This window comes from Embiotoca jacksoni, unplaced genomic scaffold (assembly GCF_022577435.1).
Source record: "Embiotoca jacksoni isolate LCO1_2020_lvr unplaced genomic scaffold, fEmbJac1.0.p SCAF_33, whole genome shotgun sequence".
Taxonomy (NCBI): Eukaryota; Metazoa; Chordata; class Actinopteri; family Embiotocidae; genus Embiotoca; species Embiotoca jacksoni.
The window spans coordinates 822,130-845,999 of record NW_027185385.1 but is presented as its reverse complement, the minus strand read 5'-3'; the positions used below and the strand labels follow the sequence as shown (position 1 = coordinate 845,999).

Below are 23,870 nucleotides of genomic sequence, written 5' to 3'. Positions count from 1 at the left end.
AAAGAAGGAAGAACATGCAAACAGTCTGTTTGATGAGATAAACACAGAGAAAATGAAAATGAAAGATCTGACTCTTGAGGTTCAGACCGAAAGACAAACACTTGAAGATGTCATGAGCATGATTACCCAAAAACTAATTGAACAAGAACTCAAGGACGATGAGTACAAAAGACAAACAGAGGAACTGGAAAGAGTCCAGGAAAAAGCCAAAGCAGAAACAGAAGAATTGGAGGTTCTGAGAAGGAATCTCAACGAGAAGAACAAGGAGGTTGAAGCGGCCATGAAGTCCGTCGACAAAGAAAGGGAACAGGTCAATCAGATGAAGGCTGATGTTGATAAAGAGAAAGAATATCTTTTGAATGAAAAGGAAAGGATGGAAGGAGAATGGTCAGACCTTCAAATAAGAGACAATAAACTCATGGATGAGATGAAATCAACAGAAAGTCGGAGAGAGAAACTTCAGCAACTGATTGAAAGAATGAGCCAGGACTTAAAACACAAAATGGAAACATTACAACAACGAAATGTTGACATGCTAAAATTGCAGACTGGACTGGAACAAAAGCTTTCAACCCTTGATGAACAGAAAGAAAACATGTCTTGTTACACTGAGATGTTCCACAGACAAAAGGAAGGTCTGATAAGTATCCTGTCAGAAATGGCCACCCAGAAAGAAGACTTGGAAAAGACATGGGAGGACAAGTTTGAGCAGGAAAAACAAGATCTTGAAAGAGCTCAGCTGAAACAAGGTTTAGAAGATCTGGATAGAAGGACAGAGATGATGAACAAAGAGAAACTGGACTTGGAACAGATGAGGTCTGACATCCAGAAACAAACTGACATGTTAGAACAAGAGAAACAAGATATCACAGAAGAAAAAGACAAGTTGGAAATCACAAAGACTGAACTTCAAAAGAAGGAAGAACATGCAAACAGTCTGTTTGATGAGATAAACACAGAGAAAATGAAAATGAAAGATCTGACTCTTGAGGTTCAGACCGAAAGACAAACACTTGAAGATGTCATGAGCATGATTACCCAAAAACTAATTGAACAAGAACTCAAGGACGATGAGTACAAAAGACAAACAGAGGAACTGGAAAGAGTCCAGGAAAAAGCCAAAGCAGAAAGAGAAGAATTGGAGGTTCTGAGAAGGAATCTCAACGAGAAGAACAAGGAGGTTGAAGCGGCCATGAAGTCCGTCGACAAAGAAAGGGAACAGGTCAATCAGATGAAGGCTGATGTTGATAAAGAGAAAGAATATCTTTTGAATGAAAAGGAAAGGATGGAAGGAGAATGGTCAGACCTTCAAATAAGAGACAATAAACTCATGGATGAGATGAAATCAACAGAAAGTCGGAGAGAGAAACTTCAGCAACTGATTGAAAGAATGAGCCAGGACTTAAAACACAAAATGGAAACATTACAACAAAGAAATGTTGACATGCTAAAGTTGCAGACTGGACTGGAACAAAAGCTTTCAACCCTTGATGAACAGAAAGAAAACATGTCTTGTTACACTGAGATGTTCCACAGACAAAAGGAAGGTCTGATAAGTATCCTGTCAGAAATGGCCACCCAGAAAGAAGACTTGGAAAAGACATGGGAGGACAAGTTTGAGCAGGAAAAACAAGATCTTGAAAGAGCTCAGCTGAAACAAGGTTTAGAAGATCTGGATAGAAGGACAGAGATGATGAACAAAGAGAAACTGGACTTGGAACAGATGAGGTCTGACATCCAGAAACAAACTGACATGTTAGAACAAGAGAAACAAGATATCACAGAAGAAAAAGACAAGTTGGAAATCACAAAGACTGAACTTCAAAAGAAGGAAGAACATGCAAACAGTCTGTTTGATGAGATAAACACAGAGAAAATGAAAATGAAAGATCTGACTGTTGAGGTACAGACCGAAAGACAAAGACTTGAAGATGTCATGAGCATGATTACCCAAAAACTAATTGAACAAGAACTCAAGGACGATGAGTACAAAAGACAAACAGAGGAACTGGAAAGAATCCAGGAAAAAGCCAAAGCAGAAAGAGAAGAATTGGAGGTTCTGAGAAGGAATCTCAACGAGAAGAACAAGGAGGTTGAAGCGGCCATGAAGTCCGTCGACAAAGAAAGGGAACAGGTCAATCAGATGAAGGCTGATGTTGATAAAGAGAAAGAATATCTTTTGAATGAAAAGGAAAGGATGGAAGGAGAATGGTCAGACCTTCAAATAAGAGACAATAAACTCATGGATGAGATGAAATCAACAGAAAGTCGGAGAGAGAAACTTCAGCAACTGATTGAAAGAATGAGTCAGGACTTAAAACACAAAATGGAAACATTACAACAACGAAATGTTGACATGCTAAAGTTGCAGACTGGACTGGAACAAAAGCTTTCAACCCTTGATGAACAGAAAGAAAACATGTCTTGTTACACTGAGATGTTCCACAGACAAAAGGAAGGTCTGATAAGTATCCTGTCAGAAATGGCCACCCAGAAAGAAGACTTGGAAAAGACATGGGAGGACAAGTTTGAGCAGGAAAAACAAGATCTTGAAAGAGCTCAGCTGAAACAAGGTTTAGAAGATCTGGATAGAAGGACAGAGATGATGAACAAAGAGAAACTGGACTTGGAACAGATGAGGTCTGACATCCAGAAACAAACTGACATGTTAGAACAAGAGAAACAAGATATCACAGAAGAAAAAGACAAGTTGGAAATCACAAAGACTGAACTTCAAAAGAAGGAAGAACATGCAAACAGTCTGTTTGATGAGATAAACACAGAGAAAATGAAAATGAAAGATCTGACTGTTGAGGTACAGACCGAAAGACAAAGACTTGAAGATGTCACGAGCATGATTACCCAAAAACTAATTGAACAAGAACTCAAGGACGATGAGTACAAAAGACAAACAGAGGAACTGGAAAGAGTCCAGGAAAAAGCCAAAGCAGAAAGAGAAGAATTGGAGGTTCTGAGAAGGAATCTCAACGAGAAGAACAAGGAGGTTGAAGCGGCCATGAAGTCCGTCAACAAAGAAAGGGAACAGGTCAATCAGATGAAGGCTGATGTTGATAAAGAGAAAGAATATCTTTTGAATGAAAAGGAAAGGATGGAAGGAGAATGGTCAGACCTTCAAATAAGAGACAATAAACTCATGGATGAGATGAAATCAACAGAAAGTCGGAGAGAGAAACTTCAGCAACTGATTGAAAGAATGAGTCAGGACTTAAAACACAAAATGGAAACATTACAACAACGAAATGTTGACATGCTAAAGTTGCAGACTGGACTGGAACAAAAGCTTTCAACCCTTGATGAACAGAAAGAAAACATGTCTTGTTACACTGAGATGTTCCACAGACAAAAGGAAGGTCTGATAAGTATCCTGTCAGAAATGGCCACCCAGAAAGAAGACTTGGAAAAGACATGGGAGGACAAGTTTGAGCAGGAAAAACAAGATCTTGAAAGAGCTCAGCTGAAACAAGGTTTAGAAGATCTGGATAGAAGGACAGAGATGATGAACAAAGAGAAACTGGACTTGGAACAGATGAGGTCTGACATCCAGAAACAAACTGACATGTTAGAACAAGAGAAACAAGATATCACAGAAGAAAAAGACAAGTTGGAAATCACAAAGACTGAACTTCAAAAGAAGGAAGAACATGCAAACAGTCTGTTTGATGAGATAAACACAGAGAAAATGAAAATGAAAGATCTGACTGTTGAGGTACAGACCGAAAGACAAAGACTTGAAGATGTCATGAGCATGATTACCCAAAAACTAATTGAACAAGAACTCAAGGACGATGAGTACAAAAGACAAACAGAGGAACTGGAAAGAATCCAGGAAAAAGCCAAAGCAGAAAGAGAAGAATTGGAGGTTCTGAGAAGGAATCTCAACGAGAAGAACAAGGAGGTTGAAGCGGCCATGAAGTCCGTCGACAAAGAAAGGGAACAGGTCAATCAGATGAAGGCTGATGTTGATAAAGAGAAAGAATATCTTTTGAATGAAAAGGAAAGGATGGAAGGAGAATGGTCAGACCTTCAAATAAGAGACAATAAACTCATGGATGAGATGAAATCAACAGAAAGTCGGAGAGAGAAACTTCAGCAACTGATTGAAAGAATGAGCCAGGACTTAAAACACAAAATGGAAACATTACAACAAAGAAATGTTGACATGCTAAAGTTGCAGACTGGACTGGAACAAAAGCTTTCAACCCTTGATGAACAGAAAGAAAACATGTCTTGTTACACTGAGATGTTCCACAGACAAAAGGAAGGTCTGATAAGTATCCTGTCAGAAATGGCCACCCAGAAAGAAGACTTGGAAAAGACATGGGAGGACAAGTTTGAGCAGGAAAAACAAGATCTTGAAAGAGCTCAGCTGAAACAAGGTTTAGAAGATCTGGATAGAAGGACAGAGATGATGAACAAAGAGAAACTGGACTTGGAACAGATGAGGTCTGACATCCAGAAACAAACTGACATGTTAGAACAAGAGAAACAAGATATCACAGAAGAAAAAGACAAGTTGGAAATCACAAAGACTGAACTTCAAAAGAAGGAAGAACATGCAAACAGTCTGTTTGATGAGATAAACACAGAGAAAATGAAAATGAAAGATCTGACTGTTGAGGTACAGACCGAAAGACAAAGACTTGAAGATGTCATGAGCATGATTACCCAAAAACTAATTGAACAAGAACTCAAGGACGATGAGTACAAAAGACAAACAGAGGAACTGGAAAGAATCCAGGAAAAAGCCAAAGCAGAAAGAGAAGAATTGGAGGTTCTGAGAAGGAATCTCAACGAGAAGAACAAGGAGGTTGAAGCGGCCATGAAGTCCGTCGACAAAGAAAGGGAACAGGTCAATCAGATGAAGGCTGATGTTGATAAAGAGAAAGAATATCTTTTGAATGAAAAGGAAAGGATGGAAGGAGAATGGTCAGACCTTCAAATAAGAGACAATAAACTCATGGATGAGATGAAATCAACAGAAAGTCGGAGAGAGAAACTTCAGCAACTGATTGAAAGAATGAGTCAGGACTTAAAACACAAAATGGAAACATTACAACAAAGAAATGTTGACATGCTAAAATTGCAGACTGGACTGGAACAAAAGCTTTCAACCCTTGATGAACAGAAAGAAAACATGTCTTGTTACACTGAGATGTTCCACAGACAAAAGGAAGGTCTGATAAGTATCCTGTCAGAAATCGCCAACCAGAAAGAAGACTTGGAAAAGACATGGGAGGACAAGTTTGAGCAGGAAAAACAAGATCTTGAAAGAGCTCAGCTGAAACAAGGTTTAGAAGATCTGGATAGAAGGACAGAGATGATGAACAAAGAGAAACTGGACTTGGAACAGATGAGGTCTGACATCCAGAAACAAACTGACATGTTAGAACAAGAGAAACAAGATATCACAGAAGAAAAAGACAAGTTGGAAATCACAAAGACTGAACTTCAAAAGAAGGAAGAACATGCAAACAGTCTGTTTGATGAGATAAACACAGAGAAAATGAAAATGAAAGATCTGACTCTTGAGGTTCAGACCGAAAGACAAACACTTGAAGATGTCATGAGCATGATTACCCAAAAACTAATTGAACAAGAACTCAAGGACGATGAGTACAAAAGACAAACAGAGGAACTGGAAAGAGTCCAGGAAAAAGCCAAAGCAGAAAGAGAAGAATTGGAGGTTCTGAGAAGGAATCTCAACGAGAAGAACAAGCAGGTTGAAGCGGCCATGAAGTCCGTCGACAAAGAAAGGGAACAGGTCAATCAGATGAAGGCTGATGTTGATAAAGAGAAAGAATATCTTTTGAATGAAAAGGAAAGGATGGAAGGAGAATGGTCAGACCTTCAAATAAGAGACAATAAACTCATGGATGAGATGAAATCAACAGAAAGTCGGAGAGAGAAACTTCAGCAACTGATTGAAAGAATGAGTCAGGACTTAAAACACAAAATGGAAACATTACAACAACGAAATGTTGACATGCTAAAGTTGCAGACTGGACTGGAACAAAAGCTTTCAACCCTTGATGAACAGAAAGAAAACATGTCTTGTTACACTGAGATGTTCCACAGACAAAAGGAAGGTCTGATAAGTATCCTGTCAGAAATGGCCACCCAGAAAGAAGACTTGGAAAAGACATGGGAGGACAAGTTTGAGCAGGAAAAACAAGATCTTGAAAGAGCTCAGCTGAAACAAGGTTTAGAAGATCTGGATAGAAGGACAGAGATGATGAACAAAGAGAAACTGGACTTGGAACAGATGAGGTCTGACATCCAGAAACAAACTGACATGTTAGAACAAGAGAAACAAGATATCACAGAAGAAAAAGACAAGTTGGAAATCACAAAGACTGAACTTCAAAAGAAGGAAGAACATGCAAACAGTCTGTTTGATGAGATAAACACAGAGAAAATGAAAATGAAAGATCTGACTCTTGAGGTTCAGACCGAAAGACAAACACTTGAAGGTGTCATGAGCATGATTACCCAAAAACTAATTGAACAAGAACTCAAGGACGATGAGTACAAAAGACAAACAGAGGAACTGGAAAGAATCCAGGAAAAAGCCAAAGCAGAAAGAGAAGAATTGGAGGTTCTGAGAAGGAATCTCAACGAGAAGAACAAGGAGGTTGAAGCGGCCATGAAGTCCGTCGACAAAGAAAGGGAACAGGTCAATCAGATGAAGGCTGATGTTGATAAAGAGAAAGAATATCTTTTGAATGAAAAGGAAAGGATGGAAGGAGAATGGTCAGACCTTCAAATAAGAGACAATAAACTCATGGATGAGATGAAATCAACAGAAAGTCGGAGAGAGAAACTTCAGCAACTGATTGAAAGAATGAGTCAGGACTTAAAACACAAAATGGAAACATTACAACAACGAAATGTTGACATGCTAAAATTGCAGACTGGACTGGAACAAAAGCTTTCAACCCTTGATGAACAGAAAGAAAACATGTCTTGTTACACTGAGATGTTCCACAGACAAAAGGAAGGTCTGATAAGTATCCTGTCAGAAATGGCCACCCAGAAAGAAGACTTGGAAAAGACATGGGAGGACAAGTTTGAGCAGGAAAAACAAGATCTTGAAAGAGCTCAGCTGAAACAAGGTTTAGAAGATCTGGATAGAAGGACAGAGATGATGAACAAAGAGAAACTGGACTTGGAACAAATGAGGTCTGACATCCAGAAACAAACTGACATGTTAGAACAAGAGAAACAAGATATCACAGAAGAAAAAGACAAGTTGGAAATCACAAAGACTGAACTTCAAAAGAAGGAAGAACATGCAAACAGTCTGTTTGATGAGATAAACACAGAGAAAATGAAAATGAAAGATCTGACTCTTGAGGTTCAGACCGAAAGACAAACACTTGAAGGTGTCATGAGCATGATTACCCAAAAACTAATTGAACAAGAACTCAAGGACGATGAGTACAAAAGACAAACAGAGGAACTGGAAAGAATCCAGGAAAAAGCCAAAGCAGAAAGAGAAGAATTGGAGGTTCTGAGAAGGAATCTCAACGAGAAGAACAAGGAGGTTGAAGCGGCCATGAAGTCCGTCGACAAAGAAAGGGAACAGGTCAATCAGATGAAGGCTGATGTTGATAAAGAGAAAGAATATCTTTTGAATGAAAAGGAAAGGATGGAAGGAGAATGGTCAGACCTTCAAATAAGAGACAATAAACTCATGGATGAGATGAAATCAACAGAAAGTCGGAGAGAGAAACTTCAGCAACTGATTGAAAGAATGAGTCAGGACTTAAAACACAAAATGGAAACATTACAACAAAGAAATGTTGACATGCTAAAATTGCAGACTGGACTGGAACAAAAGCTTTCAACCCTTGATGAACAGAAAGAAAACATGTCTTGTTACACTGAGATGTTCCACAGACAAAAGGAAGGTCTGATAAGTATCCTGTCAGAAATGGCCACCCAGAAAGAAGACTTGGAAAAGACATGGGAGGACAAGTTTGAGCAGGAAAAACAAGATCTTGAAAGAGCTCAGCTGAAACAAGGTTTAGAAGATCTGGATAGAAGGACAGAGATGATGAACAAAGAGAAACTGGACTTGGAACAGATGAGGTCTGACATCCAGAAACAAACTGACATGTTAGAACAAGAGAAACAAGATATCACAGAAGAAAAAGACAAGTTGGAAATCACAAAGACTGAACTTCAAAAGAAGGAAGAACATGCAAACAGTCTGTTTGATGAGATAAACACAGAGAAAATGAAAATTAAAGATCTGACTGTTGAGGTACAGACCGAAAGACAAAGACTTGAAGATGTCACGAGCATGATTACCCAAAAACTAATTGAACAAGAACTCAAGGACGATGAGTACAAAAGACAAACAGAGGAACTGGAAAGAATCCAGGAAAAAGCCAAAGCAGAAAGAGAAGAATTGGAGGTTCTGAGAAGGAATCTCAACGAGAAGAACAAGGAGGTTGAAGCGGCCATGAAGTCCGTCAACAAAGAAAGGGAACAGGTCAATCAGATGAAGGCTGATGTTGATAAAGAGAAAGAATATCTTTTGAATGAAAAGGAAAGGATGGAAGGAGAATGGTCAGACCTTCAAATAAGAGACAATAAACTCATGGATGAGATGAAATCAACAGAAAGTCGGAGAGAGAAACTTCAGCAACTGATTGAAAGAATGAGTCAGGACTTAAAACACAAAATGGAAACATTACAACAACGAAATGTTGACATGCTAAAGTTGCAGACTGGACTGGAACAAAAGCTTTCAACCCTTGATGAACAGAAAGAAAACATGTCTTGTTACACTGAGATGTTCCACAGACAAAAGGAAGGTCTGATAAGTATCCTGTCAGAAATGGCCACCCAGAAAGAAGACTTGGAAAAGACATGGGAGGACAAGTTTGAGCAGGAAAAACAAGATCTTGAAAGAGCTCAGCTGAAACAAGGTTTAGAAGATCTGGATAGAAGGACAGAGATGATGAACAAAGAGAAACTGGACTTGGAACAGATGAGGTCTGACATCCAGAAACAAACTGACATGTTAGAACAAGAGAAACAAGATATCACAGAAGAAAAAGACAAGTTGGAAATCACAAAGACTGAACTTCAAAAGAAGGAAGAACATGCAAACAGTCTGTTTGATGAGATAAACACAGAGAAAATGAAAATGAAAGATCTGACTGTTGAGGTACAGACCGAAAGACAAAGACTTGAAGATGTCATGAGCATGATTACCCAAAAACTAATTGAACAAGAACTCAAGGACGATGAGTACAAAAGACAAACAGAGGAACTGGAAAGAATCCAGGAAAAAGCCAAAGCAGAAAGAGAAGAATTGGAGGTTCTGAGAAGGAATCTCAACGAGAAGAACAAGGAGGTTGAAGCGGCCATGAAGTCCGTCGACAAAGAAAGGGAACAGGTCAATCAGATGAAGGCTGATGTTGATAAAGAGAAAGAATATCTTTTGAATGAAAAGGAAAGGATGGAAGGAGAATGGTCAGACCTTCAAATAAGAGACAATAAACTCATGGATGAGATGAAATCAACAGAAAGTCGGAGAGAGAAACTTCAGCAACTGATTGAAAGAATGAGCCAGGACTTAAAACACAAAATGGAAACATTACAACAAAGAAATGTTGACATGCTAAAGTTGCAGACTGGACTGGAACAAAAGCTTTCAACCCTTGATGAACAGAAAGAAAACATGTCTTGTTACACTGAGATGTTCCACAGACAAAAGGAAGGTCTGATAAGTATCCTGTCAGAAATGGCCACCCAGAAAGAAGACTTGGAAAAGACATGGGAGGACAAGTTTGAGCAGGAAAAACAAGATCTTGAAAGAGCTCAGCTGAAACAAGGTTTAGAAGATCTGGATAGAAGGACAGAGATGATGAACAAAGAGAAACTGGACTTGGAACAGATGAGGTCTGACATCCAGAAACAAACTGACATGTTAGAACAAGAGAAACAAGATATCACAGAAGAAAAAGACAAGTTGGAAATCACAAAGACTGAACTTCAAAAGAAGGAAGAACATGCAAACAGTCTGTTTGATGAGATAAACACAGAGAAAATGAAAATGAAAGATCTGACTGTTGAGGTACAGACCGAAAGACAAAGACTTGAAGATGTCATGAGCATGATTACCCAAAAACTAATTGAACAAGAACTCAAGGACGATGAGTACAAAAGACAAACAGAGGAACTGGAAAGAATCCAGGAAAAAGCCAAAGCAGAAAGAGAAGAATTGGAGGTTCTGAGAAGGAATCTCAACGAGAAGAACAAGGAGGTTGAAGCGGCCATGAAGTCCGTCGACAAAGAAAGGGAACAGGTCAATCAGATGAAGGCTGATGTTGATAAAGAGAAAGAATATCTTTTGAATGAAAAGGAAAGGATGGAAGGAGAATGGTCAGACCTTCAAATAAGAGACAATAAACTCATGGATGAGATGAAATCAACAGAAAGTCGGAGAGAGAAACTTCAGCAACTGATTGAAAGAATGAGTCAGGACTTAAAACACAAAATGGAAACATTACAACAACGAAATGTTGACATGCTAAAATTGCAGACTGGACTGGAACAAAAGCTTTCAACCCTTGATGAACAGAAAGAAAACATGTCTTGTTACACTGAGATGTTCCACAGACAAAAGGAAGGTCTGATAAGTATCCTGTCAGAAATCGCCAACCAGAAAGAAGACTTGGAAAAGACATGGGAGGACAAGTTTGAGCAGGAAAAACAAGATCTTGAAAGAGCTCAGCTGAAACAAGGTTTAGAAGATCTGGATAGAAGGACAGAGATGATGAACAAAGAGAAACTGGACTTGGAACAGATGAGGTCTGACATCCAGAAACAAACTGACATGTTAGAACAAGAGAAACAAGATATCACAGAAGAAAAAGACAAGTTGGAAATCACAAAGACTGAACTTCAAAAGAAGGAAGAACATGCAAACAGTCTGTTTGATGAGATAAACACAGAGAAAATGAAAATGAAAGATCTGACTCATGAGGTTCAGACCGAAAGACAAACACTTGAAGATGTCATGAGCATGATTACCCAAAAACTAATTGAACAAGAACTCAAGGACGATGAGTACAAAAGACAAACAGAGGAACTGGAAAGAGTCCAGGAAAAAGCCAAAGCAGAAAGAGAAGAATTGGAGGTTCTGAGAAGGAATCTCAACGAGAAGAACAAGGAGGTTGAAGCGGCCATGAAGTCCGTCGACAAAGAAAGGGAACAGGTCAATCAGATGAAGGCTGATGTTGATAAAGAGAAAGAATATCTTTTGAATGAAAAGGAAAGGATGGAAGGAGAATGGTCAGACCTTCAAATAAGAGACAATAAACTCATGGATGAGATGAAATCAACAGAAAGTCGGAGAGAGAAACTTCAGCAACTGATTGAAAGAATGAGTCAGGACTTAAAACACAAAATGGAAACATTACAACAACGAAATGTTGACATGCTAAAGTTGCAGACTGGACTGGAACAAAAGCTTTCAACCCTTGATGAACAGAAAGAAAACATGTCTTGTTACACTGAGATGTTCCACAGACAAAAGGAAGGTCTGATAAGTATCCTGTCAGAAATGGCCACCCAGAAAGAAGACTTGGAAAAGACATGGGAGGACAAGTTTGAGCAGGAAAAACAAGATCTTGAAAGAGCTCAGCTGAAACAAGGTTTAGAAGATCTGGATAGAAGGACAGAGATGATGAACAAAGAGAAACTGGACTTGGAACAGATGAGGTCTGACATCCAGAAACAAACTGACATGTTAGAACAAGAGAAACAAGATATCACAGAAGAAAAAGACAAGTTGGAAATCACAAAGACTGAACTTCAAAAGAAGGAAGAACATGCAAACAGTCTGTTTGATGAGATAAACACAGAGAAAATGAAAATGAAAGATCTGACTCTTGAGGTTCAGACCGAAAGACAAACACTTGAAGGTGTCATGAGCATGATTACCCAAAAACTAATTGAACAAGAACTCAAGGACGATGAGTACAAAAGACAAACAGAGGAACTGGAAAGAATCCAGGAAAAAGCCAAAGCAGAAAGAGAAGAATTGGAGGTTCTGAGAAGGAATCTCAACGAGAAGAACAAGGAGGTTGAAGCGGCCATGAAGTCCGTCGACAAAGAAAGGGAACAGGTCAATCAGATGAAGGCTGATGTTGATAAAGAGAAAGAATATCTTTTGAATGAAAAGGAAAGGATGGAAGGAGAATGGTCAGACCTTCAAATAAGAGACAATAAACTCATGGATGAGATGAAATCAACAGAAAGTCGGAGAGAGAAACTTCAGCAACTGATTGAAAGAATGAGTCAGGACTTAAAACACAAAATGGAAACATTACAACAACGAAATGTTGACATGCTAAAATTGCAGACTGGACTGGAACAAAAGCTTTCAACCCTTGATGAACAGAAAGAAAACATGTCTTGTTACACTGAGATGTTCCACAGACAAAAGGAAGGTCTGATAAGTATCCTGTCAGAAATGGCCACCCAGAAAGAAGACTTGGAAAAGACATGGGAGGACAAGTTTGAGCAGGAAAAACAAGATCTTGAAAGAGCTCAGCTGAAACAAGGTTTAGAAGATCTGGATAGAAGGACAGAGATGATGAACAAAGAGAAACTGGACTTGGAACAGATGAGGTCTGACATCCAGAAACAAACTGACATGTTAGAACAAGAGAAACAAGATATCACAGAAGAAAAAGACAAGTTGGAAATCACAAAGACTGAACTTCAAAAGAAGGAAGAACATGCAAACAGTCTGTTTGATGAGATAAACACAGAGAAAATGAAAATGAAAGATCTGACTCTTGAGGTTCAGACCGAAAGACAAACACTTGAAGGTGTCATGAGCATGATTACCCAAAAACTAATTGAACAAGAACTCAAGGACGATGAGTACAAAAGACAAACAGAGGAACTGGAAAGAATCCAGGAAAAAGCCAAAGCAGAAAGAGAAGAATTGGAGGTTCTGAGAAGGAATCTCAACGAGAAGAACAAGGAGGTTGAAGCGGCCATGAAGTCCGTCGACAAAGAAAGGGAACAGGTCAATCAGATGAAGGCTGATGTTGATAAAGAGAAAGAATATCTTTTGAATGAAAAGGAAAGGATGGAAGGAGAATGGTCAGACCTTCAAATAAGAGACAATAAACTCATGGATGAGATGAAATCAACAGAAAGTCGGAGAGAGAAACTTCAGCAACTGATTGAAAGAATGAGCCAGGACTTAAAACACAAAATGGAAACATTACAACAAAGAAATGTTGACATGCTAAAGTTGCAGACTGGACTGGAACAAAAGCTTTCAACCCTTGATGAACAGAAAGAAAACATGTCTTGTTACACTGAGATGTTCCACAGACAAAAGGAAGGTCTGATAAGTATCCTGTCAGAAATGGCCACCCAGAAAGAAGACTTGGAAAAGACATGGGAGGACAAGTTTGAGCAGGAAAAACAAGATCTTGAAAGAGCTCAGCTGAAACAAGGTTTAGAAGATCTGGATAGAAGGACAGAGATGATGAACAAAGAGAAACTGGACTTGGAACAGATGAGGTCTGACATCCAGAAACAAACTGACATGTTAGAACAAGAGAAACAAGATATCACAGAAGAAAAAGACAAGTTGGAAATCACAAAGACTGAACTTCAAAAGAAGGAAGAACATGCAAACAGTCTGTTTGATGAGATAAACACAGAGAAAATGAAAATGAAAGATCTGACTGTTGAGGTACAGACCGAAAGACAAAGACTTGAAGATGTCATGAGCATGATTACCCAAAAACTAATTGAACAAGAACTCAAGGACGATGAGTACAAAAGACAAACAGAGGAACTGGAAAGAATCCAGGAAAAAGCCAAAGCAGAAAGAGAAGAATTGGAGGTTCTGAGAAGGAATCTCAACGAGAAGAACAAGGAGGTTGAAGCGGCCATGAAGTCCGTCGACAAAGAAAGGGAACAGGTCAATCAGATGAAGGCTGATGTTGATAAAGAGAAAGAATATCTTTTGAATGAAAAGGAAAGGATGGAAGGAGAATGGTCAGACCTTCAAATAAGAGACAATAAACTCATGGATGAGATGAAATCAACAGAAAGTCGGAGAGAGAAACTTCAGCAACTGATTGAAAGAATGAGTCAGGACTTAAAACACAAAATGGAAACATTACAACAACGAAATGTTGACATGCTAAAGTTGCAGACTGGACTGGAACAAAAGCTTTCAACCCTTGATGAACAGAAAGAAAACATGTCTTGTTACACTGAGATGTTCCACAGACAAAAGGAAGGTCTGATAAGTATCCTGTCAGAAATGGCCACCCAGAAAGAAGACTTGGAAAAGACATGGGAGGACAAGTTTGAGCAGGAAAAACAAGATCTTGAAAGAGCTCAGCTGAAACAAGGTTTAGAAGATCTGGATAGAAGGACAGAGATGATGAACAAAGAGAAACTGGACTTGGAACAGATGAGGTCTGACATCCAGAAACAAACTGACATGTTAGAACAAGAGAAACAAGATATCACAGAAGAAAAAGACAAGTTGGAAATCACAAAGACTGAACTTCAAAAGAAGGAAGAACATGCAAACAGTCTGTTTGATGAGATAAACACAGAGAAAATGAAAATGAAAGATCTGACTCTTGAGGTTCAGACCGAAAGACAAACACTTGAAGATGTCATGAGCATGATTACCCAAAAACTAATTGAACAAGAACTCAAGGACGATGAGTACAAAAGACAAACAGAGGAACTGGAAAGAGTCCAGGAAAAAGCCAAAGCAGAAAGAGAAGAATTGGAGGTTCTGAGAAGGAATCTCAACGAGAAGAACAAGGAGGTTGAAGCGGCCATGAAGTCCGTCGACAAAGAAAGGGAACAGGTCAATCAGATGAAGGCTGATGTTGATAAAGAGAAAGAATATCTTTTGAATGAAAAGGAAAGGATGGAAGGAGAATGGTCAGACCTTCAAATAAGAGACAATAAACTCATGGATGAGATGAAATCAACAGAAAGTCGGAGAGAGAAACTTCAGCAACTGATTGAAAGAATGAGCCAGGACTTAAAACACAAAATGGAAACATTACAACAAAGAAATGTTGACATGCTAAAGTTGCAGACTGGACTGGAACAAAAGCTTTCAACCCTTGATGAACAGAAAGAAAACATGTCTTGTTACACTGAGATGTTCCACAGACAAAAGGAAGGTCTGATAAGTATCCTGTCAGAAATGGCCACCCAGAAAGAAGACTTGGAAAAGACATGGGAGGACAAGTTTGAGCAGGAAAAACAAGATCTTGAAAGAGCTCAGCTGAAACAAGGTTTAGAAGATCTGGATAGAAGGACAGAGATGATGAACAAAGAGAAACTGGACTTGGAACAGATGAGGTCTGACATCCAGAAACAAACTGACATGTTAGAACAAGAGAAACAAGATATCACAGAAGAAAAAGACAAGTTGGAAATCACAAAGACTGAACTTCAAAAGAAGGAAGAACATGCAAACAGTCTGTTTGATGAGATAAACACAGAGAAAATGAAAATGAAAGATCTGACTCTTGAGGTTCAGACCGAAAGACAAACACTTGAAGATGTCATGAGCATGATTACCCAAAAACTAATTGAACAAGAACTCAAGGACGATGAGTACAAAAGACAAACAGAAGAACTGGAAAGAGTCCAGGAAAAAGCCAAAGCAGAAAGAGAAGAATTGGAGGTTCTGAGAAGGAATCTCAACGACAAGAACAAGGAGGTTGAAGCGGCCATGAAGTCCGTCGACAAAGAAAGGGAACAGGTCAATCAGATGAAGGCTGATGTTGATAAAGAGAAAGAATATCTTTTGAATGAAAAGGAAAGGATGGAAGGAGAATGGTCAGACCTTCAAATAAGAGACAATAAACTCATGGATGAGATGAAATCAACAGAAAGTCAGAGAGAGAAACTTCAGCAACTGATTGAAAGAATGAGTCAGGACTTAAAACACAAAATGGAAACATTACAACAACGAAATGTTGACATGCTAAAATTGCAGACTGGACTGGAACAAAAGCTTTCAACCCTTGATGAACAGAAAGAAAACATTTCTTGTTACACTGAGATGTTCCACAGACAAAAGGAAGGTCTGATAAGTATCCTGTCAGAAATGGCCACCCAGAAAGAAGACTTGGAAAAGACATGGGAGGACAAGTTTGAGCAGGAAAAACAAGATCTTGAAAGAGCTCAGCTGAAACAAGGTTTAGAAGATCTGGATAGAAGGACAGAGATGATGAACAAAGAGAAACTGGACTTGGAACAGATGAGGTCTGACATCCAGAAACAAACTGACATGTTAGAACAAGAGAAACAAGATATCACAGAAGAAAAAGACAAGTTGGAAATCACAAAGACTGAACTTCAAAAGAAGGAAGAACATGCAAACAGTCTGTTTGATGAGATAAACACAGAGAAAATGAAAATGAAGGATCTGACTCTTGAGGTTCAGACCGAAAGACAAACACTTGAAGATATCATGAGCATGATTACCCAAAAACTAATTGAACAAGAACTCAAGGACGATGAGTACAAAAGACAAACAGAGGAACTGGAAAGAGTCCAGGAAAAAGCCAAAGCAGAAAGAGAAGAATTGGAGGTTCTGAGAAGGAATCTCAACGAGAAGAACAAGGAGGTTGAAGCGGCCATGAAGTCCGTCGACAAAGAAAGGGAACAGGTCAATCAGATGAAGGCTGATGTTGATAAAGAGAAAGAATATCTTTTGAATGAAAAGGAAAGGATGGAAGGAGAATGGTCAGACCTTCAAATAAGAGACAATAAACTCATGGATGAGATGAAATCAACAGAAAGTCGGAGAGAGAAACTTCAGCAACTGATTGAAAGAATGAGTCAGGACTTAAAACACAAAATGGAAACATTACAACAACGAAATGTTGACATGCTAAAATTGCAGACTGGACTGGAACAAAAGCTTTCAACCCTTGATGAACAGAAAGAAAACATGTCTTGTTACACTGAGATGTTCCACAGACAAAAGGAAGGTCTGATAAGTATCCTGTCAGAAATGGCCACCCAGAAAGAAGACTTGGAAAAGACATGGGAGGACAAGTTTGAGCAGGAAAAACAAGATCTTGAAAGAGCTCAGCTGAAACAAGGTTTAGAAGATCTGGATAGAAGGACAGAGATGATGAACAAAGAGAAACTGGACTTGGAACAGATGAGGTCTGACATCCAGAAACAAACTGACATGTTAGAACAAGAGAAACAAGATATCACAGAAGAAAAAGACAAGTTGGAAATCACAAAGACTGAACTTCAAAAGAAGGAAGAACATGCAAACAGTCTGTTTGATGAGATAAACACAGAGAAAATGAAAATGAAAGATCTGACTCTTGAGGTTCAGACCGAAAGACAAAGACTTGAAGATGTCATGAGCATGATTACCCAAAAACTAATTGAACAAGAACTCAAGGACGATGAGTACAAAAGACAAACAGAGGAACTGGAAAGAGTCCAGGAAAAAGCCAAAGCAGAAAGAGAAGAATTGGAGGTTCTGAGAAGGAATCTCAACGAGAAGAACAAGGAGGTTGAAGCGGCCATGAAGTCCGTCGACAAAGAAAGGGAACAGGTCAATCAGATGAAGGCTGATGTTGATAAAGAGAAAGAATATCTTTTGAATGAAAAGGAAAGGATGGAAGGAGAATGGTCAGACCTTCAAATAAGAGACAATAAACTCATGGATGAGATGAAATCAACAGAAAGTCGGAGAGAGAAACTTCAGCAACTGATTGAAAGAATGAGTCAGGACTTAAAACACAAAATGGAAACATTACAACAACGAAATGTTGACATGCTAAAATTGCAGACTGGACTGGAACAAAAGCTTTCAACCCTTGATGAACAGAAAGAAAACATGTCTTGTTACACTGAGATGTTCCACAGACAAAAGGAAGGTCTGATAAGTATCCTGTCAGAAATGGCCACCCAGAAAGAAGACTTGGAAAAGACATGGGAGGACAAGTTTGAGCAGGAAAAACAAGATCTTGAAAGAGCTCAGCTGAAACAAGGTTTAGAAGATCTGGATAGAAGGACAGAGATGATGAACAAAGAGAAACTGGACTTGGAACAGATGAGGTCTGACATCCAGAAACAAACTGACATGTTAGAACAAGAGAAACAAGATATCACAGAAGAAAAAGACAAGTTGGAAATCACAAAGACTGAACTTCAAAAGAAGGAAGAACATGCAAACAGTCTGTTTGATGAGATAAACACAGAGAAAATGAAAATGAAAGATCTGACTGTTGAGGTACAGACCGAAAGACAAAGACTTGAAGATGTCATGAGCATGATTACCCAAAAACTAATTGAACAAGAACTCAAGGACGATGAGTATAAAAGACAAACAGAGGAACTGGAAAGAATCCAGGAAAAAGCCAAAGCAGAAAGAGAAGAATTGGAGGTTCTGAGAAGGAATCTCAACGAGAAGAACAAGGAGGTTGAAGCGGCCATGAAGTCCGTCGACAAAGAAAGGGAACAGGTCAATCAGATGAAGGCTGATGTTGATAAAGAGAAAGAATATCTTTTGAATGAAAAGGAAAGGATGGAAGGAGAATGGTCAGACCTTCAAATAAGAGACAATAAACTCATGGATGAGATGAAATCAACAGAAAGTCGGAGAGAGAAACTTCAGCAACTGATTGAAAGAATGAGTCAGGACTTAAAACACAAAATGGAAACATTACAACAACGAAATGTTGACATGCTAAAGTTGCAGACTGGACTGGAACAAAAGCTTTCAACCCTTGATGAACAGAAAGAAAACATGTCTTGTTACACTGAGATGTTCCACAGACAAAAGGAAGGTCTGATAAGTATCCTGTCAGAAATGGCCACCCAGAAAGAAGACTTGGAAAAGACATGGGAGGACAAGTTTGAGCAGGAAAAACAAGATCTTGAAAGAGCTCAGCTGAAACAAGGTTTAGAAGATCTGGATAGAAGGACAGAGATGATGAACAAAGAGAAACTGGACTTGGAACAGATGAGGTCTGACATCCAGAAACAAACTGACATGTTAGAACAAGAGAAACAAGATATCACAGAAGAAAAAGACAAGTTGGAAATCACAAAGACTGAACTTCAAAAGAAGGAAGAACATGCAAACAGTCTGTTTGATGAGATAAACACAGAGAAAATGAAAATGAAAGATCTGACTCTTGAGGTTCAGACCGAAAGACAAACACTTGAAGGTGTCATGAGCATGATTACCCAAAAACTAATTGAACAAGAACTCAAGGACGATGAGTACAAAAGACAAACAGAGGAACTGGAAAGAATCCAGGAAAAAGCCAAAGCAGAAAGAGAAGAATTGGAGGTTCTGAGAAGGAATCTCAACGAGAAGAACAAGGAGGTTGAAGCGGCCATGAAGTCCGTCGACAAAGAAAGGGAACAGGTCAATCAGATGAAGGCTGATGTTGATAAAGAGAAAGAATATCTTTTGAATGAAAAGGAAAGGATGGAAGGAGAATGGTCAGACCTTCAAATAAGAGACAATAAACTCATGGATGAGATGAAATCAACAGAAAGTCGGAGAGAGAAACTTCAGCAACTGATTGAAAGAATGAGTCAGGACTTAAAACACAAAATGGAAACATTACAACAACGAAATGTTGACATGCTAAAATTGCAGACTGGACTGGAACAAAAGCTTTCAACCCTTGATGAACAGAAAGAAAACATGTCTTGTTACACTGAGATGTTCCACAGACAAAAGGAAGGTCTGATAAGTATCCTGTCAGAAATGGCCACCCAGAAAGAAGACTTGGAAAAGACATGGGAGGACAAGTTTGAGCAGGAAAAACAAGATCTTGAAAGAGCTCAGCTGAAACAAGGTTTAGAAGATCTGGATAGAAGGACAGAGATGATGAACAAAGAGAAACTGGACTTGGAACAAATGAGGTCTGACATCCAGAAACAAACTGACATGTTAGAACAAGAGAAACAAGATATCACAGAAGAAAAAGACAAGTTGGAAATCACAAAGACTGAACTTCAAAAGAAGGAAGAACATGCAAACAGTCTGTTTGATGAGATAAACACAGAGAAAATGAAAATGAAAGATCTGACTCTTGAGGTTCAGACCGAAAGACAAACACTTGAAGGTGTCATGAGCATGATTACCCAAAAACTAATTGAACAAGAACTCAAGGACGATGAGTACAAAAGACAAACAGAGGAACTGGAAAGAATCCAGGAAAAAGCCAAAGCAGAAAGAGAAGAATTGGAGGTTCTGAGAAGGAATCTCAACGAGAAGAACAAGGAGGTTGAAGCGGCCATGAAGTCCGTCGACAAAGAAAGGGAACAGGTCAATCAGATGAAGGCTGATGTTGATAAAGAGAAAGAATATCTTTTGAATGAAAAGGAAAGGATGGAAGGAGAATGGTCAGACCTTCAAATAAGAGACAATAAACTCATGGATGAGATGAAATCAACAGAAAGTCGGAGAGAGAAACTTCAGCAACTGATTGAAAGAATGAGTCAGGACTTAAAACACAAAATGGAAACATTACAACAAAGAAATGTTGACATGCTAAAATTGCAGACTGGACTGGAACAAAAGCTTTCAACCCTTGATGAACAGAAAGAAAACATGTCTTGTTACACTGAGATGTTCCACAGACAAAAGGAAGGTCTGATAAGTATCCTGTCAGAAATGGCCACCCAGAAAGAAGACTTGGAAAAGACATGGGAGGACAAGTTTGAGCAGGAAAAACAAGATCTTGAAAGAGCTCAGCTGAAACAAGGTTTAGAAGATCTGGATAGAAGGACAGAGATGATGAACAAAGAGAAACTGGACTTGGAACAGATGAGGTCTGACATCCAGAAACAAACTGACATGTTAGAACAAGAGAAACAAGATATCACAGAAGAAAAAGACAAGTTGGAAATCACAAAGACTGAACTTCAAAAGAAGGAAGAACATGCAAACAGTCTGTTTGATGAGATAAACACAGAGAAAATGAAAATGAAAGATCTGACTGTTGAGGTACAGACCGAAAGACAAAGACTTGAAGATGTCACGAGCATGATTACCCAAAAACTAATTGAACAAGAACTCAAGGACGATGAGTACAAAAGACAAACAGAGGAACTGGAAAGAATCCAGGAAAAAGCCAAAGCAGAAAGAGAAGAATTGGAGGTTCTGAGAAGGAATCTCAACGAGAAGAACAAGGAGGTTGAAGCGGCCATGAAGTCCGTCAACAAAGAAAGGGAACAGGTCAATCAGATGAAGGCTGATGTTGATAAAGAGAAAGAATATCTTTTGAATGAAAAGGAAAGGATGGAAGGAGAATGGTCAGACCTTCAAATAAGAGACAATAAACTCATGGATGAGATGAAATCAACAGAAAGTCGGAGAGAGAAACTTCAGCAACTGATTGAAAGAATGAGTCAGGACTTAAAACACAAAATGGAAACATTACAACAACGAAATGTTGACATGCTAAAGTTGCAGACTGGACTGGAACAAAAGCTTTCAACCCTTGATGAACAGAAAGAAAACATGTCTTGTTACACTGAGATGTTCCACAGACAAAAGGAAGGTCTGATAAGTATCCTGTCAGAAATGGCCACCCAGAAAGAAGACTTGGAAAAGACATGGGAGGACAAGTTTGAGCAGGAAAAACAAGATCTTGAAAGAGCTCAGCTGAAACAAGGTTTAGAAGATCTGGATAGAAGGACAGAGATGATGAACAAAGAGAAACTGGACTTGGAACAGATGAGGTCTGACATCCAGAAACAAACTGACATGTTAGAACAAGAGAAACAAGATATCACAGAAGAAAAAGACAAGTTGGAAATCACAAAGACTGAACTTCAAAAGAAGGAAGAACATGCAAACAGTCTGTTTGATGAGATAAACACAGAGAAAATGAAAATGAAAGATCTGACTGTTGAGGTACAGACCGAAAGACAAAGACTTGAAGATGTCATGAGCATGATTACCCAAAAACTAATTGAACAAGAACTCAAGGACGATGAGTACAAAAGACAAACAGAGGAACTGGAAAGAATCCAGGAAAAAGCCAAAGCAGAAAGAGAAGAATTGGAGGTTCTGAGAAGGAATCTCAACGAGAAGAACAAGGAGGTTGAAGCGGCCATGAAGTCCGTCGACAAAGAAAGGGAACAGGTCAATCAGATGAAGGCTGATGTTGATAAAGAGAAAGAATATCTTTTGAATGAAAAGGAAAGGATGGAAGGAGAATGGTCAGACCTTCAAATAAGAGACAATAAACTCATGGATGAGATGAAATCAACAGAAAGTCGGAGAGAGAAACTTCAGCAACTGATTGAAAGAATGAGCCAGGACTTAAAACACAAAATGGAAACATTACAACAAAGAAATGTTGACATGCTAAAGTTGCAGACTGGACTGGAACAAAAGCTTTCAACCCTTGATGAACAGAAAGAAAACATGTCTTGTTACACTGAGATGTTCCACAGACAAAAGGAAGGTCTGATAAGTATCCTGTCAGAAATGGCCACCCAGAAAGAAGACTTGGAAAAGACATGGGAGGACAAGTTTGAGCAGGAAAAACAAGATCTTGAAAGAGCTCAGCTGAAACAAGGTTTAGAAGATCTGGATAGAAGGACAGAGATGATGAACAAAGAGAAACTGGACTTGGAACAGATGAGGTCTGACATCCAGAAACAAACTGACATGTTAGAACAAGAGAAACAAGATATCACAGAAGAAAAAGACAAGTTGGAAATCACAAAGACTGAACTTCAAAAGAAGGAAGAACATGCAAACAGTCTGTTTGATGAGATAAACACAGAGAAAATGAAAATGAAAGATCTGACTGTTGAGGTACAGACCGAAAGACAAAGACTTGAAGATGTCATGAGCATGATTACCCAAAAACTAATTGAACAAGAACTCAAGGACGATGAGTACAAAAGACAAACAGAGGAACTGGAAAGAATCCAGGAAAAAGCCAAAGCAGAAAGAGAAGAATTGGAGGTTCTGAGAAGGAATCTCAACGAGAAGAACAAGGAGGTTGAAGCGGCCATGAAGTCCGTCGACAAAGAAAGGGAACAGGTCAATCAGATGAAGGCTGATGTTGATAAAGAGAAAGAATATCTTTTGAATGAAAAGGAAAGGATGGAAGGAGAATGGTCAGACCTTCAAATAAGAGACAATAAACTCATGGATGAGATGAAATCAACAGAAAGTCGGAGAGAGAAACTTCAGCAACTGATTGAAAGAATGAGTCAGGACTTAAAACACAAAATGGAAACATTACAACAACGAAATGTTGACATGCTAAAATTGCAGACTGGACTGGAACAAAAGCTTTCAACCCTTGATGAACAGAAAGAAAACATGTCTTGTTACACTGAGATGTTCCACAGACAAAAGGAAGGTCTGATAAGTATCCTGTCAGAAATCGCCAACCAGAAAGAAGACTTGGAAAAGACATGGGAGGACAAGTTTGAGCAGGAAAAACAAGATCTTGAAAGAGCTCAGCTGAAACAAGGTTTAGAAGATCTGGATAGAAGGACAGAGATGATGAACAAAGAGAAACTGGACTTGGAACAGATGAGGTCTGACATCCAGAAACAAACTGACATGTTAGAACAAGAGAAACAAGATATCACAGAAGAAAAAGACAAGTTGGAAATCACAAAGACTGAACTTCAAAAGAAGGAAGAACATGCAAACAGTCTGTTTGATGAGATAAACACAGAGAAAATGAAAATGAAAGATCTGACTCATGAGGTTCAGACCGAAAGACAAACACTTGAAGATGTCATGAGCATGATTACCCAAAAACTAATTGAACAAGAACTCAAGGACG

At 38.9% G+C, this 23,870-nt stretch overlaps 1 protein-coding gene across 1 annotated transcript in view; it reads left to right on the top strand.

The window, feature by feature from the left end:
- Positions 1-16,108: 16,108 nt before the first annotated feature.
- The window catches only part of LOC138207630 (titin homolog), a 28,698-nt gene continuing 20,936 nt past the window's right edge, over positions 16,109-23,870 (top strand). The window contains exon 1 of the mRNA XM_069164995.1: positions 16,109-23,870. This exon is cut by the window's right edge and continues 20,936 nt beyond it. Coding sequence (XP_069021096.1) covers positions 16,118-23,870 — 7,753 coding nt within the window. The 5' untranslated portion in view covers positions 16,109-16,117.